This window comes from Panulirus ornatus, chromosome 13 (genome assembly GCF_036320965.1).
Source record: "Panulirus ornatus isolate Po-2019 chromosome 13, ASM3632096v1, whole genome shotgun sequence".
Lineage (NCBI taxonomy): Eukaryota > Metazoa > Arthropoda > Malacostraca > Decapoda > Palinuridae > Panulirus > Panulirus ornatus.
In genome coordinates this window covers 53,316,907-53,335,806 of record NC_092236.1, presented here as the reverse complement: position 1 = coordinate 53,335,806, position 18,900 = coordinate 53,316,907, and the positions used below count along the sequence as shown (strand labels likewise).

The 18,900-nt window shown below is 40.2% G+C and overlaps 1 protein-coding gene across 2 annotated transcripts; it reads left to right on the top strand.

Moving 5' to 3' along the window:
• Positions 1–144: 144 nt before the first annotated feature.
• LOC139752898 (retinol dehydrogenase 13-like) lies at positions 145–18,845 on the top strand. 2 transcript variants are annotated; one of them, XM_071668935.1, is made up of 10 exons: positions 145–210; positions 3,519–3,676; positions 3,946–4,038; positions 7,075–7,186; positions 9,195–9,322; positions 11,125–11,207; positions 11,926–12,034; positions 14,201–14,310; positions 15,153–15,242; positions 16,240–18,845. In XM_071668935.1, exons 2-10 carry the CDS (start codon positions 3,520–3,522, stop codon positions 16,345–16,347), a joined length of 990 nt encoding a protein of 329 aa, XP_071525036.1. In that variant the 5' UTR covers positions 145–210; position 3,519; the 3' UTR covers positions 16,348–18,845. The 2 variants fall into 2 exon arrangements, with proteins under 2 accessions (XP_071525036.1, XP_071525037.1); XM_071668936.1 differs by having other exon boundaries at positions 160–239.
• The last annotated feature ends 55 nt before the right edge of the window (positions 18,846–18,900 follow it).

The window sequence follows — 18,900 nt, the reverse complement described above, 5'->3', positions numbered from 1 at the left end:
CTTTACAGAGGGAGGTTTAATGAAATCAAAATTAAGATGGCTAAAATTCAAGAATAATTCAAATTATGTTTGGTTGCACGGTACAGGCAATATTCACTTTGAACTGAAGATAAGCTTCCTCACATGGTAGGTCTGGCAGCTGCAGTGTGTTCCGCGGGAGCGAGGTGTGTGGACGTTTCTTTCAGCTCGTACCGTCTTGCAAGTCTACAGGTCAGTTTTGCTGTAATTTTTCTAAAGAGGTATTGAAACTGAATGCAAAACTGGGGAAACAGTTAGCAGTTCTTGAACTGAAGAATTCTAACTTGGGGATGATAAAGGTAGGGAGCGGTTGAGAATTGTTATAAAAAGTGATTATCCAAGTGCATAATGCTACAGTCTTGGTGACGTTCGAGGGGGAAGACATGCAGCAAAATCATTAGCTCCGTAATTTAAAGATGAGATGCTTCATGGATTCTGAGATAACAAGGTGATGATCATGTGATTTTGAGCTAACACGGAGGATGTCATCTCCCTTTTTAAATTCCTGCCTTGACCCCTCAGTTCACAGTGTCCGCAAAGAAACCCTTCCGTCGCCTCATGCATTTTTAAAGGCGATGTCACACTTACTTTTTTTTTTTATCTTTTGGTCATCTCTCCTTTAGCCGGGATTACCATCTGCAGACGTCTAGGTATAAAAATTAGCAGGGTTTTTTGATCTCTTGAATGAGGCGAGGCACTGGTGCGGGCGGTGTGCAGGAAACAGTCGCCTGATCGTGTGTTGCGAGGACCCAGTGCGCTTAGAAATCTCACGGGTGACTCACATATCTTGCTTCCAAGCGGGAAATCGGGCAGTCTTCATAAAAAGTTTAAAGCCAACCATCTTGAAGCACAGATGGAAGAAATACAGCGCTTAGAAACGACATTCATACAATGAAGTGGCAGCCTGAGAGAATAGAAAGAACTATGTTCACGTAAGATAATCTCATCAAGTATACTGAGGCGATTAGCCTGCTGGTGCTCACACAACCAGATGTACGATGATATCCCTCCGAGTGTCATGTGTTTGTACCCACCATAAAACTTAGCCTTTGAATAGGATGTTTTTCATTGGTCATTCTCGGCTACTGACCACAAAGCGATGGTCTGGACACGTACAAAGCCTGCTGTACATACGTGTTAATAATGACAGAACTCAATATTGTTAAAAATTTTCCTCTGTTTTGAGAGTGATCGAATAATGACAAGAACTTCTTGAGGAAAATCAGTGACTATTATATTTCTACCATAAAACTGTTCCAGTTTAATTGTGCTTCTTTAATAGTAATCCAATTCCTCAGATTTTTGTGCTCACATAGTTTCCATTTTTGTAAATGTCTACTCAGAAGTTTACATACATATATTTTGTATTAAGAATTTATTGTCTCACTGTTAGTTCGTTGGTTTTCACAAAAAAAAAAGTTTTGTTCCGTAAATCACAACTGGGATTTTCCTTTGTAAATCCTTTTAAACGAACTCCGAAGAGATTGTATATCTTACACTCCTCGAAGGCGACCCCATTGAATAGCCTTCCGTCTGTAGAGGACAGCATGAGAATGTTGAGGTGCAATAATTAGCAGCGAAATGATGATGCCTTTGGGTTAACCTGCATATGCTAAGGCTTTAATGTGAAACCCAAGGAACTGGTACCATCTTTTTTTTTTTTTTTCTCCGCACCACACTCCCAAGAACGCTCCAACAAACCCCTTCCATATTATTACAACTTCAACTCATCCCCTCTGGTCAACATATTACGAAATATATTCATAGCTTTACCTCAGGAGTTACCTGCACCTGGGCATGCAATTCCACAACATACTTCTCCCTTGCAGAGCATATTGAGTGATCTAACGCAGTACACATTTTACTTTCTCATCCATATGCTTCTTGATTGCTCACAAGCACAATGCGCAAATGACATCCAATTCATATCTTCAGTACAAGTGAACTCCGTGTGTGTGGCCACTATGCTCTATTGTCCTACATGTAAAGACATACTAGAGATATATTCATCCACATGTTTGCTGCCACAGTGTGCTAAACACTCAGTGATTGACTCTTGTATCTTCTTATACTTTATCATAATCATACCTGACTGGAAATTAAATGAAAATGTAAAATATAGTTAAACTCTTAATATTCCCTGTACCCAAAACACCCGTGACACCATTGAGACTACTGGCTAACCTCGCTTGATTTCTGCAACATTCATCGACATATAATTTCTTACAGTATTAGCATTAACAACACTTTTCGCTAAAGGTTAGCAAAACTAGCTAGACTTTCAGAAAGCATTTGACACTATCCCACACAAGAAAGGGGGCGTTTTTCTTCCATGGACAGAAAATTATCTGAGCGAAGGGGAACAAAGAGTGCTTGTCAGACTGTAATGGTTTCGGGATGCCAGTAAAGTGCAGTGGGATTCTTCCCTAGAACCATTGCCTTTCTTGATATATATAAAATGACTTGCCAGAAGGATTAGACTCATCTTTGAATATGTTTGCGATTGATGCCGCGGTCATGAGGCAAGTGATGGAGATTACTGCAAGGTAGCATTGTTAACGAGCAAAGATGGTATTCTCTGCTAATACAGGGAGAGGGGTAATAGACTCAGAGAATGTAGTCTGCTAACTAATAAATTCAAATAATGTAGTCTGCGAACTAATAAACTGAAATAATGTAGTCTGTTAACTACTAAACTCAAAAAATGTTGTCTGCTAACTATAAAACTCAAAGAATGTAGTCAGCTAACTAATGAACTCAAAGAATGTAGTCTGCTTACTAAAAAAAAACCTCAAAGAAAGTTGTCTGGTAACTAAAAAACTCAAAGAACGTAGTATACGAACTAATAAACTCAAAGAATGTAGTCTGCTAACTAATAAACTCAAAGAATGTAGTCTGCTAACTAATAAACTCAAAGAATGTAGTCTGCTTACTAAAAAAAAACTCAGCGAAGTAGTCTTGTAGCTAAAAAACTCAAAGAACGTAGTCTACGAACTAATAAACTCAAAGAATGTAGTCTGCTAACTAATAAACTCAAAGAATGTAGTCTGCTAACTGATAAACGTGCTTGTTTGTCTTAATTAGTGTTTATCTTACTGCAGCGAATATCTTTTTGCTTCAGACGATGTTCAGGTGGTAACTCTACGAGACGATGCAGCTCTGAGGCCTTCTTCCAAGACATGTCAGGATGGGCAACACTTTCCCTAAATTCCTTGAGACCAAATTCATCGGGAGGTGTAATTCGTTTGCGATCATGTTTTACGAAGCATTTGTTTAATGTGCTGTAGGTTTTAATCTGCCATAAGGTATGGTTATAAACATTAAGTGATTTTCCTTATTTTTTTTCTGCACTCTCTCCTTCATTCTTCCTTCTTTCCTTCCTCCTTCCCTCCCTCTTTTCTCAGTCCTCCACCATCAGCATCAGAATATGGGAGATTAAATCCACTGATCGGATATACGTCAAGTATTAACATTTTCCTTTTGCCGATGCGACTTTACAGGATGTGGGTGACGGTGGCGTGGGCGGCAATGTGCCTCTTACTCGCTCTGGTCGTTGTGATGTTTGTCTGTGGCTTCATCTACCGGCTGCGTGTGGCTGTCGTCCCCTTCGAGAAGAACATGAAGGGCAAGACAGTCATCATTACTGGTGCTTCAGCCGGTAAGCTCCAGCATTTCGTGGGACGAAGAAGCGTCAAGCGATGAACTCTCACTTTCTCTAGTAGTCGTAGAACTTATTGTCTATATCATAAGTTAGCCATTACTGGTGCTAATCAATGATGTAACGTTAAGCAAGAGTTAGACATGAATGGAGAGTCAGTTCAGATGTTTTTGGTATGGTGGAGATCATACTAAGCTTCACCTGATTATGAGGTTACGTGGTGGAGTGTGGTAACACATACACACGTGTGACTAGGCTTCCTCCCTCAGGTATTGGAAAGGAGGCAGCGAGGGACATGGCACGTCGTGGTGCTCGCGTCATCCTGGCCTGCAGAAACCTTGTGAAGGCTGGCAGGGTTGCAGGTAATTGTCATATTCATGGTAATATCAGTGAAATACTTCGTTGTGTGATCTGGTTCTTGAAAGCTTAAAAAGATAAGGATAGAGAGAGAGAGAGAGAGAGAGAGAGAGAGAGAGAGAGAGAGAGAGAGAGAGAGAGAGAGAGAGAGAGATTGTGGATGTTGTTACGTGTATATGCATCTAGGGAGAGTGTGGTACTCTTATGTGGCTCTATCTCTTACCCTCTGTGTGTTAGTGACCAATGTATACTGATTTTTCCTCTTACAAATCTCCCAATGGTTGCCTGGTCATGAACAACCCCCAATCTGCAGTCTATTTCCTCGTACAGGAACGCTTTTCATTCCTCCCCATTAACTTCATGCGAGATGATTGTTATAACCCCGGCCTAGTTTCATCACAATTTTACGTTGGAGGTCACGGAAAAAAAAAAAAAAAAACATCAAAGCCGGGCCTTTGAAATATAGAGAGTATTATGAAGGGGAAAGAGAAGAAATAAGGGAATATATTTACGATTTTTGGAGGAAGTGAAAAACCTGGCTTTTAAAATGTGCCTGGTCATAGTTGTAGGGAAAGACATACAGTTATCAAAACGGCCCACCCCTCAGATGCCTATGGCCACACAGTAATCATGTGACGCAGCAGCATGCTGAGTATTGCGTTGGTCTAGTGGTGGTGGGGGCACACAAGCAGCTAGCTCTCGGGAGCAAAAACCATAGGAACACCTATAGAAGAAGGAAAGAAAATTAGAATTGTGGCTTAGGACAGGGGGGTCCAAGCCTGATTTGATTAGGTAAAGGCAGGGGACGGGATATTCCTTGAGTTGGCTGGGGTATTAGGAAGGGCAAGTACACTGCCACCTGAGCCCTGCCTGCCTCTAGTTGGTAGCAGAGTGGTACTAGAAAGTGTAGGAAAATACTGTGACATTCCCAGCCATCGGCAGGGGTGTGGGTATCAGGAAGGGTGGGAGGGTGTCTTCCTGCCTCATCACGACACACACACACACACACACACAGTCTCTACGATAAAGAATGTAAAAACGTTCATGAAAACACTATAAGAAGGCGAAAGTCCTAGATGCAGTCGGCAGCGTTTATGGTCACCAAATAACAAATCCCTACAAACCCCTGTGATCTGTGAACCACGCAGGGCAGAGGGAAAATATCATACATGCTAAGAAAGTGGTGAATACAGATCCACAAAGCTTTTATGTCCCAGTCAAGGCCAACTCGCGTGAATGGAACGCAAAGGAAGATAAAGAAAAAAAAAATCAGTCAGAGCTCCTCAGGTGTTGGTAGACCTGACTCGAACAGATAGAAAAGTTCCTGGAATGGAGGAGGATGAAGGATGTGCGTTCCACAGCTTTGCTATTCGAGAGAAAAAGGAGGTATTATATAAGGGTCAATCTTCGTGTTGTTGGTCTTCTCACATAAATGATGGGAAGCAGCAGCCAGGCGCTCTGTTGTCAGGGACACACGCAAGACCCCTCACGATCGCAGGGACCAAAAGAACGTCTACAGAACAGGAAGAGTGCAGCGACATCACGGCGGAGAGAGAGAGAGGGATGGTTGGAGAGTGGCGGAGGAAGAACCCTTCTGAACCATGTCAGCAGGACTCCATACTGAAGCAAAGATGGCCCCTGTAGATGTTGAAATAAGCAGCTGCTCGTTATAAAAAAAAAAAAAGTAACCGGTACATATACCTCACCAGCTTCAGGGATACAGATTTTGTAATATCACGTGGGTCGTCGAGGATAGAATGGAGGCTGTGGTTAAGGTGCGTGAGCGGAACCACACGTAATTAACACCATGAGGAGGCTGAACACAACAACGTTATGAGGAAGAGCAGGAACAAAATGGTGACTGGGAAATCCCCGGGACGAGGGCACTGAGTTTGATTTGTGGCCGTGAAACCCGGTATTTATTCCTGCCGCTGCCCGGCCAGCACGAAACCACATAACTATTGCAGATGAGGTCGAAGCACAGCAATGTTCAATACGATGGAGTCTCCACACACACACACACACACACACACCGTCAGGGGACCTTAATTATTGCACGTCAGTATTCTGTGTTCGCTTCTCGTTCCCTGTCACAGCGCATCCCCATCTCGATATCACCCACCCCTAGCAAACGCCCAACCCCCTCCGCCCAGCAAGACGAGAAGGCAGCTCCTGCCGACCCTCAAACAGCTCACTAGGGAGACCTTTTATACTCCATGCACCGACAGGGAAAGGCAAGCAAAGAGAGAGAAAGCGCCTTTTGTCCGTGAAGTACAAAGAGATTAATGAGATCCACCACTTCAATTTTTTTTCCTCTGAAGTACAACATTAATGATGACAAGAACTCAGCCTAATTTTTCAGCGTCAGTTTGAGGTAATTAGTACGCATGCCACTGCCACTCTGAAACAAATTACCCCAGGTCTCAACCCCCCCCCCCAAGATTAACCATTCTGGAACCTATATATCCCTCCTCATGAATGCTTATGATCTCCTGCCGGGCCAGCATGCACTGGTTACAACACAGCGCGACTGAATGCTTGCAAGCAAACAGGCCAAGCAGCCAAGAGAGATTCGACCCGACACTTGCTAAACATCACCCATGCCCGATTTTTGTGACAGTGAATAACTTTGTAAAGCTGAGTGACATTGACCTGCCCCACATAGCCTTCATTTTGCAATGTTTTATCATTCGAACTCACTGAAACATCTTTTCCACTGATTTTATTGAAATAGGCAGTTACAAATACAAAGGCCCGCGCTAGGGGGTGACCCAACGAATCTAATGAAAACCACTGTGTCTCTCCCATCACTATGTGTTCCTTGTTACACTCACACACAATATTTTTTTTTTTTTACTGAGGAGGCCTTAGACCCTGGCCATAAAATATTACTAGAATATTTTATGGCCAGGGTCTAAGGCCTCCTCAGTAAAAAAAAAATATTGTGTGAGTGTGTGCGTTTGAAACATTGAATTACATCACTGTAGATAATTAAGGTAACCTGTGGTATACTGAATAATATTTTTACTCGTCTCTCTCAGATGAAATTCAGACCAGCACGGGTAACTGCGCAGTGTTGGTGCGTCAGCTGGACACCTCCTCCCTCGCCTCCGTCAGGTCTTTCGCTGCTAAGATTCTCGCTGAAGAAACCAGGTGGGGAAAGGACTGGCATACGTTCCTTTCATGTCATTCAAGATTATAAATCTTGATACAGAAATTATTCTCATATTTATATCGCAAAATTCATACAAATGTGATGGTGGGCATCGGTATGACCTTGAGAAAGAGGGGTCCCTCATACAGTAATTTGATAACTTAGCCTGAAGAAATATTTTGTTCAAATCTGATCATTCTAGATTTAGTCTTTAATACTTGTCAGAATGAATTTTGGTAAACGCCGAAATCAACTGAAATCTAATGTCGTTTCACTTAAGAGAAAGTAGTTTTCTTCATTATTTCTGTTTTTGACTTACTGATACTGAATACAGGCAATCAGTGTGCGAGAAGAAGCCATGAATACATTTCTTTTGCGAGAGCAAAAATCACATCTTTAGAACTTGGATAAGTATCCATTATTTAAACTAACATGAACAACAACCTCCAACTAGTTTACTCTCAGATTCACTCGATATATGTTAAAATTCAACACTGAAATTCAAATGGCGCCAACAGATTTCTTTTGTTCTCCCAAGATTCAACATCCTGTATAATCCTGACTGTAGCTGAGTGGCAGACCTGCCACCAACACTCATCAAAACATTTGTAAATTGATTCGTATTCTACATATTAATTTTCATGGAATTAAGGCCGATGATGTACACCAATTGAAAAACTATTAAAACAGAAATAACCGTGAAGATGAGCATAGCAGGAGAAACTATCTTACTGGGAATAATGATAATACTAATGTTTTCTTATAGACGGTAACTCGTAAATAATTCCAGTTTGGCCTCTCCAGGGTATAAACCAGTTCAAAGTAAAACACTTCATGACCCTTTTTGCTGAATCTTTTCATCTTTCAGTGTCATTAAGTTTACTTCTGTCCCTATGTAAATCATTTCTTTAATTGCGTTTTTTTTTCCTGTATCTTCTTATCCCATCAAATTGCTGTTTTCTGTGACTGGCAAAACGTTGTCCTACACTTTCTCTTCTTTGTCAATGTCTGATACCATTGCTACAAACCGTAATGAAGCTAATGCGGATCCATTCCGTACTCGTAAGAGAATACCCATCTCTTCGAATATGTTCACTTTTTCCTCCGCTTTGAATTTTCTGTTAAAATAAAGTAGATCAACTTTTTTTTTCTAGTTCGCCTTTAATATTTTGTTTTTGCTGATTCATTTACTAAGTCTCGAGATTTGGCTCTATCATGAGGTCACAAAAGCTCACTTAATCATAGGAGTATAAAACCAGTCACACGATGTACGACTGTTCTACCCTCATCAACCACTGAAAGTGATGTGCAAAGTTCTGAAATGTTACGCATGAAAACTGATATACTCAAAATGCATAAGTACATACATGATATACTGTTTTATGAGTTCTCCTGTGGTTTCAACTGCCTTTCGCAAACTGAAAAATTTCGCATCACTGGACGAATACGACCCGGAGCCTGGTTGGTCGATTCGAATTCAAGGCAAGACCGCAAACATATCTATCAGTCTTACCTTGGTAGCAAGTAGATAATTAGAATCCGTTGCTGGCAGCAGCCACCGTAGTTAAGTTTCAGTAGCCACACAGTATCGTGTTAATGCAGTGGACATGGCCGTAGTTCGGTGAATATGGTAACATTCATTACAAAAATAAACGTTAGATCAAGTTAAGTTTTGAAGCGTTTTCGTGTCGCATGAAGCGTTTTGGCAGCTGATAACCCAGGACTAAAAAGTACCATAAGATCAACAAGTTTCGAGATCGTGTCATAGCGCTACACATTCATACAACGTACTGTCAAATGAACAAAGCAGCATTTACAGACATTTCGTTGCTACGAAAATGTTTAGGGATTAACATTAAACAAATTACACTAAACAGTGATGTCGAGTTAAGGTGGCAATTTGATCAGTCGGAAATATATAAGCCTAGAAACGCGCAAGCACAGTTGTTACTCATCGTTTGAGATAATCTGTTCCAGCAAGAAGAACTCGTCGATTTTTCTTTCCAGACTTGATGTGTTGGTGCTGAATGCTGGCATCGCAGCTTTTAAGGAACGAACTGTGACCTCAGATGGCCTGGAACTTACCATGGTAACCAACCATTTTGGCCACTTCCTCCTCGCCAACCTTTTATTAGGTCAGGATAGTATATTGGTGTCTACATCCATGATTAGATGAATACTGAAATGATTAACATTCCCTTTTAATAACGTTCTATATGTATGTTGTTGGATGTAATACCATGCATTTTTTTTTTTTTTTTTTGCCTATTTAGTGCGGTGGGCTGTCACACTCATGGTCATACTTCAATAGATAAATGATATATATATATATATATATATATATATATATATATATATATATATATATATATATATATATATATATATATATTATCCCTGGAGATAGGGGAGAAAGAATACTTCCTGCGTATTCCCTGCGTGTCGTACAAGGCGACTAAAAGGGGAGGGAGCGGGGGGCCTGGAAATCCTCCCCTCTCGTTTTTTCTAAATTTTCCAAAAGAAGGAACAGAGAAGGGGGCCACGTGAGGATATTCCCTCAAAGGCCCAGTCCTCTGTTCTTAACGCTACCCCACTAACGCGGGAAATGGCGAATAGTTTGAAAGAAAAAAAAAAAAAATATATATATATATATATATATATATATATATATATATATATATATATATATATATATATATATATTCAACTTGTAAAATGATTATGAAGTAAAGTATACAATAGGACATGTTTTCCTATTTAGATTATATTATAGGAAAAATGTAAAGAATATATATGACAGTTTTATTCAACGATTTTCTTATCAGTAAACGATGTTTGACAGCTCGAGGGTGTCCCCACTTTACATACTTATCATTATATACTTATTATCTTGAGGTTCAGCTTGAACACAACCATTTTTGCGTGATTTCTGGTCGTGTGTTGCAGGGACCGAGGCTTACACTTGTGTGTAGTGGTTAGATTTCCTAATCGTGACGTATTAATGGGCCGCTTGGAGTCGAGTCGTGGTTGCGGCAATCGGTCCTCAGGCTGGGATATATATATATATATATATATATATATATATATATATATATATATATATATATCGTTAATGGGATGGCCTTGATTCCTACGTATGTATGCACACATACACTCACACGAAGATATCCATTCTAGCAATCAGCCCCTAGGGGAGGGATAAACAAGCGGGTGGACTGTTGACCAGCTGCCACGACTAGGATTCGAACCTACGGGATTTGTTGCCAGGAAGGCCCGTGCGCGCGTGAGGGTAATGCTAACCGTTACACCACGGAGGTCTGCGGTGATCTTTTTCACTCGGTAACTGAGCTGCACCTCAGGATCACTGTGTGAGAAGTCTGAAGTGGGTTCTCTTCGCTGCTGTCATTAGTTATTTCCGTTATTAAAACGATGGGGCGACTGACACCCACAGCACTAACGCAGGGTTAAGCTACCACCAACCATCATTCCCCAATGGGAAAGAATGATATACAAAATACTATATGCCTGATTCTTCATGCAGTATAATTTACCCTATCTTACAACATGCCTTTAATGTATTAGAATGTAACAGTGGTGATGGAGGTTTTGTATTCTATGTTCCATGTCAGACTTTCGTTTCTAAATGATTTCGTTAAGTTTTTGGAAATATGACACGAGGAATGTATATGATGATGTTTATCTAGTTAAGCGTATTTGTTATCACAAGATTATTGGAATGAATATTTTAAAGTATTATTATTTGAAATATTTATAAGATTTTAGGATACTAGGTTGCATGTGATAGAAATGAACGTTTTATATCCATCAACATATTTGTTTGATTTTATTGCTCTCTCCACACCACATTCCAACTTCGTTAACTCTCATTCTGACGAAAAGTTTCTGTGATTCACTACAAGTTTTAAATGCATTCTAGGGTTATTGAAATCAAGCAGTCCCAGCCGGATTGTGATAACAGCATCAACGTCTCATCGCTTAGCAAGGAAAATTGACCCACAGGTAAGTGCGCCCACTCGTGATGCCTAGCTCAAATCACTTTGAATATACATGCCACTGAATAACTAGTTCATACCAGATCAGCATGATGGGTACAAACATATGCAATTATCTGTTCACTGATCTAATCATATATGGTAACTATGGTAGGTCATCTGCTGGTGCTTTTGGCTTTACACTTTACAGTACTTTACCAGGAACCTTGCCACAGTAGGATGTATGCTTCCGAGTCAATGTTTCTTGCCCTTACATCAACTGGAAGTGGATATTCAGACTGATATATATTCAATCTTCTATGCAGTCTTCATTGTTTTATTCATTTGACCAGAATGTCCCAAATAACCAGGTATTCTGTTCGCGGACAAACTACACGCCTATTTCATTTGACAGTTATCTGTAGGAAGACATTTAAGGTTAGGATACTTGCCATTCCAAAATATTTCTTGGACAGTATATGTTTAGCCCCTTTATATCTAGGTCTTCTTGAGATTTCTTCCTAAGGAAAGCTGCGGCTTATCACCCTTCTGGAGTACGGCAGCCATGGTCCCGTGTGAGGGACTGCAGAATGTGCTACACAAAAATGATAATATTCGTTTCATTTGCAGATTCCCATTCGTTGCCATGTGGCAAAACCCTTCAGGACTTTTACCAGTGAATAATGATCTTCCTAACTTTTTACAATGAATTTATAAAAAAGTTATTGTTCTTTTCTTTATTACAGGTCCTGAATTTTGAGAATGGCAACTACTTGTCGATTGCAGCCTACTGCCAGTCAAAGGCTTGCAATATTCTGGTTACTCGTCATTTAGCTGATATACTAAGCGGAACAGGTTAGTGCAACAGGCGGGAGCGCCACTGATAGGCCATGATCGTGGTAGCGCTCCCGCCTGTTGCACAGTGGTCCCAGGTTCGGTCCTGGCTGTTGGAGGTTTGTATGTTCTATGGAGGGGCGCGTTCATATGCACTTTGTTCGTATATGATTATAGGTGATATGATTATATATATATATATATATAATTATATATATATATATATTCCCTGCATGTCGTAGAAGGCGAGTTTTTGGGAGGGGAGCGGGGGCTGAAAATCCTCCCCTTTTTTTTTCTTTTTTTTTTCAAAAGAAGGGACAGAGAAGGGGGCCAGGTGATGATATTCCCTCAAAGGTCCAGTCCTCTGTTCTAAACGCCACCTCGCTAACGCGGGAAATGGCGAATCGTATGAAAGAATATATATATATATATATATATATATATATATATATATATATATATATATATATATATATATATATATTATCCCTGGGGATAGGGGAGAAAGAATACTTCCCACGTATTCCCTGCGTGTCGTAGAAGGCGACTAAAAGGGGAGGGAGTCGGGGGCTGGAAATCCTCCCCTCTCGTTTTTTTTTTTTTTTTTCAATTTTCCAAAAATAAGGAACAGAGAAGGGGGCCAGGTGAAGATATTCCCTCAAAGGCCCAGTCCTCTGTTCTTAACGCTACCTCGCTAACGCGGGAAATGGCGAATAGTTTAAAAGAAAAAAGAAAAAAAGATATATATGTTCATACTATATACCGTATGCAGCAGAGGTGATATGATTAAACAAATCCTATACGATACATCTAGAACAAGTGCTACGGATTTAAAACTTTCATAAATGATTTCGCAGCGTCTGGCTCTGGTTTCGACTACATTAGGGGAAGGGTATAATGCCCTCGTATAATGGACGCTGCCGTCTTAACAGTGCGTTTCCATTTTTATTTGATATATCTGTGTATTTCTAATGGCAACACCAGCTGTACATAATTGCATGAGCTGCATTTCTAAAACACAAGACACTAGATCTTCCGGGATCTAGTCTTCTCACTGCTTCATCCTCAAGTGTTTTGTCATGTACATCATCTTCGTGCCCATTATTATAGGTATCCATCAGCTCAGTAAGGTCTGACATTGACTACTGACATTCGTTCTTTTGATTCAAACTGCTGCAAAGCTTCGAGAATACCTCAGCTTTCATGTTTTCCTCTGGCCGTCCTCGTGGACGTTTGCATTCCTCATTTGACTCGGCAAGGAAGAATTGTGTATGACATTTATGATGGAACGTTAACTAAACTGCAGTAAGATCATTATGGTCTTGTACTCGAAATAAAATAGTCCCTCCCCTCCCCATTTGCCTTTACTGACAGTTGCGTGATGCAAAACACGCTCACGAAATGGAACTGTCTCAACTTGAGTCACAGACTCCTTCTATTTTACAGGAACTTTAATAGACACACTTGCCTCTCTGCACACACCAGTCACGTCTAGAGTCCAATTGCATTTCCGAAGAGCGCAAATTAGTGATGAGATTTGCAGGAAGTGATGAAGGCGAGTCGCTTTTCCTTAGGTAGGACTTAATTCAACCTGCTGTTATGTATTGTTTCCGACAATCACTGTGGAAGAACAGTGGCAGTGTGTTGTTTTATTTGTCCAACTAGATGGGTGGATGGAAGCTCCTCAGTGGAGATCAGAATGTAATTTTTATGGAAATTAGGAGAAAATTAGATGAATAGCTTCCTTCATTTTGTAATACGATTTTTCATCTCAAGTAAATAAACATGATTTTAGAATGAATGTGAAAATGAAGTTCGGTTTCCTGCTGTAGGTAGGTTCTGCTTCACCAGTGTTGGCATCAGCCGAAGGTTCTGCCTTATCGGCATTGGTATTCTAACTGCAACGTTCATTTGTACTTTTTTCTATTTTCATACCGAAAAAAATTCTCAAAAAAAAAAGTTAGTCTAAAAGTATTATGTGTAAAAAACATCATTCCAAGTCTGTATTTGCATAAGACTGACTAGACTTAAGAACTTTAATAGCATAATATGGTTATCAGTTGACTGACATAATAGTGAATGAATGATATAGCATCTTATGAACTGTTTGGCATTTTTTTTTTACATAAATATTAGTGTAAATTGGTCAGATTTCCGTTCACCCAGCCATGTCGTTATCTCCCGTAGGGGTCACGGTCAATTCACTGTGTCCAGGCTTTGTTAGAACAGAGATATTTGAGAAGTCCAACAATATTGCAGCACAGGCGCAGTATTACGTAGCTCCTATCCTCGGCAAGGTAGGTATATACGTGCGTGTGTTGTTTATCTGTGCTTTTGATTACGTATATTTCATCACGTTGTGTTGACGTACATAGGGGGTGAGTCTACCTACATAGTAAATATATTTTCAATGTAACATTTCCATTATAAAGTATTAAATTTCGTGATGTTTGGGAGTCCCATATCCTCATCACAGTGTTCTAATGTACGGCCTTGAACTCTTGTTTTTATATACCGGTGTATTTACGAATGCCTTCACTTGATACATTCTCTCTCTCTCTCTCTCTCTCTCTCTCTCTCTCTCTCTCTCCCTCTCTACGCTAAGTGTAATTTTGGTATCATCAGCAACCATGTGTAGGTACATTATGCATTCTGCAAAATTAGTAGATCATGAATGTATGTATTGTGTCTGTGTGTGATTTCTATTTCTGTCTTCCATCTGTGCATTAAAGTATAGATAGTTCTATCTTCACTAGTGGCGCTCTCCATCACAACCTCACTGACTCTCGATACTGAACCTTTGCTTCGGTAACATATGTAATATATAACTCCTGTCATGCATCTTTTCTGTGTGGGCGATTTCTTTTTTTTTTTTTTGTCATATATTTCTCTATGCAGGCGTTTGTGTTCACATGAAGCATCAGTGCAATAATGTAGACAAGTTTATATCCTAGTTAATTTTGTCTGACTACAAGATATCATCTTTCCTATGCAAATATCTCTTTGGTGTGAAGTAAGTCATCAATGATATATTGTATATGCCATGGGCAGTATTTTCCCCATTAGATTTGCATTTAAGGGTTTTTGTTCACAAAGATTGTATCATTTCTGGGTACTGATAATGACTAATTGTGGACAGACTGTCGAACAAGGAGCTCAAACCATCGTGCACCTAGCCGTGTCTGAGGAAGGGGGTACCACCACGGGCCAGTTCTTTGAGAACTGTAAGGTTAGTGATCCAACTCGGACTTAGTCTTGCCATTAGTGGACACCATCCCCTCCAGCAGACCACAGTCTTCTTTGTACATTATACACAGGAGGTATACTAACGCCGATCAAATTTCCTAGGTAGCTGGAAAGTTTAATAAAGACCTTTGTGATACTCTATTTGGCAAGCTTTTCAATACAGTAGATCCATATTTCATACAGAGGATTGATAGACAGTTTACCGATTACTGCTAAACTTAAGCCTTATGGGTTTTGTGTCAGCTCCCTGTGCAAAGAAACCGTATAGAACACATGCAGGCGAGGTGAGGAAGTCTGCTACTGTGTAGAGGTGAATAAAATAAATGGAAGAGCGATATGAATACCGAGGGAGGAGGGATGAGCAGGGAAGCGCAGATGTATTCTTTTCCTAAAGCCCCCACAACCCTTCACACTCTCTCCTCCACCAAGTAATGATCAGATATCACCACCAGATGCCCATCTCAGCACATTCACATCCAAGAGTCTCTCCGTTCCAAGTAATATGGTAATATAATCATATCTTTTAAAGGCACGAGTTAATCTGTACATACTCTCATGAAGAACACAACACTTTAAAGACGCTGTTGGCTATAGTTGAAGAAATGGGCAATGGACATACATGATATCCTTAATTGTTCAATTAATTGGTTTAATTTTGTAGTTTACTCTCACTCCAGCATTGTCAGTATGCAATTAGCATCATCCTGATTTCAAGTAGGGAGGATACGCCGATGTTAATGTTAGTTGTATGGTACATAAGTATTATTGTATACATCCGAAATGTATGAAATTTACTGAATGTTAACGAATGGAAGAGACTTTTTAGATTTTTCCTTGCCAACGGTTTGATTCTTGAGAAATTGTCTTTTCTTTCCTTTAAAAAAAACAGTTGATGGGGTTATACTTGTGTATTTCTTTTTCACCTAGCCAATCGGTGTATTTTATCAAGTTAACGGATATAATAACTTTCCTGTCCACAGGTGTCGAACAGATTGACATCTATGGTGTCTGATGCAAGTTTGGCCAAGAAAGTCTGGGAGACCAGCGAGAGTTGCGTTGGTCTGAAGCCGGAGGAGCAACACTTCTAAACCTGCACACCTCTTCCCCTTCAGAGACTTGCAGCAAGACAGTGACTAAAGAAGCAGAACGAATGGAATAAGAGCAGAGATATTAACCCCTAACCCCTGGAAATTCGACGGTTGTGAAAATTCTTAAGGAATGTAATTCTATGTTATTGAGTCTCTTGCTCGTAGAAATGAATATGCCTTTTTGCGGCGCTGAACAAATAGTTCTATTCTTTAAAGTATAAGTTTTACACTTGGACAAATCTTAGTTAGTACATGGTCCGCACGTAGAGATATGTAAGGAAGGAAGGTGGAACTAAGGCACACCCGTAGATTTACGGTAGTTCATACGTTTCCTCATGTATTTTCCTGCGTTACAGGTACATACAGGCTGGTTGACACTAACGTACGTAACGCTTATTTCGCCGACTAGTCGGCACCGGCGAGTATCTTGTTGTTTTGCCTACTAGTTTATCTTCAGCATTGCTCATTTCACTGTGCGCCATTTCTGGGTTACGTTCTGGTAGGCTAGAGTGGAGTGGCGCTGAGCTAGGCTAGGGTGAGGTGGAGGTGGGGTCCACTTAGTTTGGGGTTAGGTGAGGTGAATTGACATAGACTGTTTAAACACAACAATGCCTAGACTTCAAGATGGCGTCGTAGCTCTCCCGCCACTCAGGTGAACTCGGTCCTGTTAGAACTGATCGTTTGGTGTGTGTGTGTGTGTGTGTATATATATATATATATATATATATATATATATATATATATATATATATATATATATATATATATATACATATATCCTAACCGAGAGATGGCGCACGGTGAAATGACAATGCTGAAGATAAACTAGATGGCAAAATAATAAAGAGTATTTGACCTTCGATACCATTTTTCCTGACTTCTTCTAATAAACTGGACTTATAAATGTTTTTCTTTAGAAAAAAAAAACTTTTTGCAAGATTTCAAAACACACACACACGTGTGTGTCTGTGTTGAAATTTGCATTTTTTTTTTTTTCTATAGGAAAACATTGTAAGAAGAAATCAGGAAAAATCATCTCGGTCAAATACTATTTGACCCATCTTTGTCAACAAGTCTACAAAATAACTTCCTTTAATGATGTAATTCATGCTGTTAACGAACTCACCTTCAATGTGTATTGTATATTTCACTAAATAGAATAGATTAAATGCATCTTCTTGTTTTGCATAAATATCTTTGTCACAAAGATTAGCACTGAAGTACGTGTTGCACTGTACACGTTTTATTTTTTGTTCAATAATTATTTTGAACTGCATTTAGTGTCGACCTCACCGGCCGCACAAGCTGTTTTCAATCAGCAGCCTAGCATTACAATTTTATTTTTTCTTCATAATTGTCCGCCGTTTCCTGCGTTACCGGGTTAGCGACGGGAACAGATGAAGAACGGCCTCAGTTGCTCACATCCACTGTTTAGCTGTCATGTTTTATGCACCGACACCACAAATCCCAACCAATCCCAAACACGCTCCCACAGACTCTTTAGTTTCCTTTGGCAGCTTCATATAACCTGGTCCAGCCCAATGACTGCTCGTCGTCCCCTGCATACCACGTTACCCCACTTCACAACCTCCTGAATGTTCAGGTTCCGAACGTTTAAGGCAAGGAATGTATGTTCCCACACACTCCGCAATGCTCCCGCCCACCATACGTATGGCTCGCTTCGGCTCCCATGACTAACGTTCGCTGGCATGATCGCTCACAGGTATCGAAAACGCCCAACAACTTCGTCCAAGTTCTCTTCATTCAAATTCATACTCCCTTGCTACTCCTGAAGCTAATAACCTTACTTACATTGATATTTACTCTCACCTTTCTCCTTTCACAAACGCTCCCCAGCACATACACCAGTTGTTGCACAGTTTCTCAACCAGTTATCACCAAAGCTGACTCACCTTCTCAGCCCACCTCACCGTTGAACGAACCCGACTGACTGCAGGACCTAACCCTCATATCTATTCCCTAATCTGATGCTCTGTGCGTTCATCACCCTCTCTACTAACCAAGCAGACTCACTGAACTTTTATCTATGTAGTTCGAACGCTCAACCGTGTCTTTCTTGCCTTAATTCAAGGGCATCATACAAACATTCCGCCAATCCTCAAGCACCTCACAGACCGGCGGCGGCCATGCTCTCCCGCAATTTTTTTAATTTGTCTCCCTTATAAAATCCATCTCTTGCATCTTTGAGACTGAAACAATTAGTATTCTGTATCATCTCAGACTCCAGTGCCGGTGTAAAATAAATGTTTTGAAAGTTTGTATGAAACATCACAAAACAGACTGGGAGCAAAATAACTGTTTAGTGCGTTTACCCGAGAGAGGAACGTAGTGTTTACCCGAGAGAGGAACGTAAATTTCGGGACACACGGAAACTCTGAAGGGTAGATTTGCTTGTAAATGTAAATGTTTGATGTAAACCGCATTTCCTTACAGTACAAGCCTAAGGCGATCGGCAAGTAAACACCTGTTATAGCTTTCATCTAAAATCATTATCCTTTACTTATGTTTCTCTTGTAATTCTATGCCAATATT

Excerpts from the sequence above, each read along its gene's own strand:
- LOC139752898 (XM_071668935.1), top strand. The coding sequence starts at position 3,520 with ATGTGGGTGACGGTGGCGTGGGCGGCAATGTGCCTCTTACTCGCTCTG. Across the intron at positions 7,187-9,194 it reads ATTCTCGCTGAAGAAACCAG|ACTTGATGTGTTGGTGCTGA; the intron begins GTGGGGAAAGGA and ends TTTTCTTTCCAG. Across the intron at positions 15,243-16,239 it reads AGTTCTTTGAGAACTGTAAG|GTGTCGAACAGATTGACATC; the intron begins GTTAGTGATCCA and ends TCCTGTCCACAG.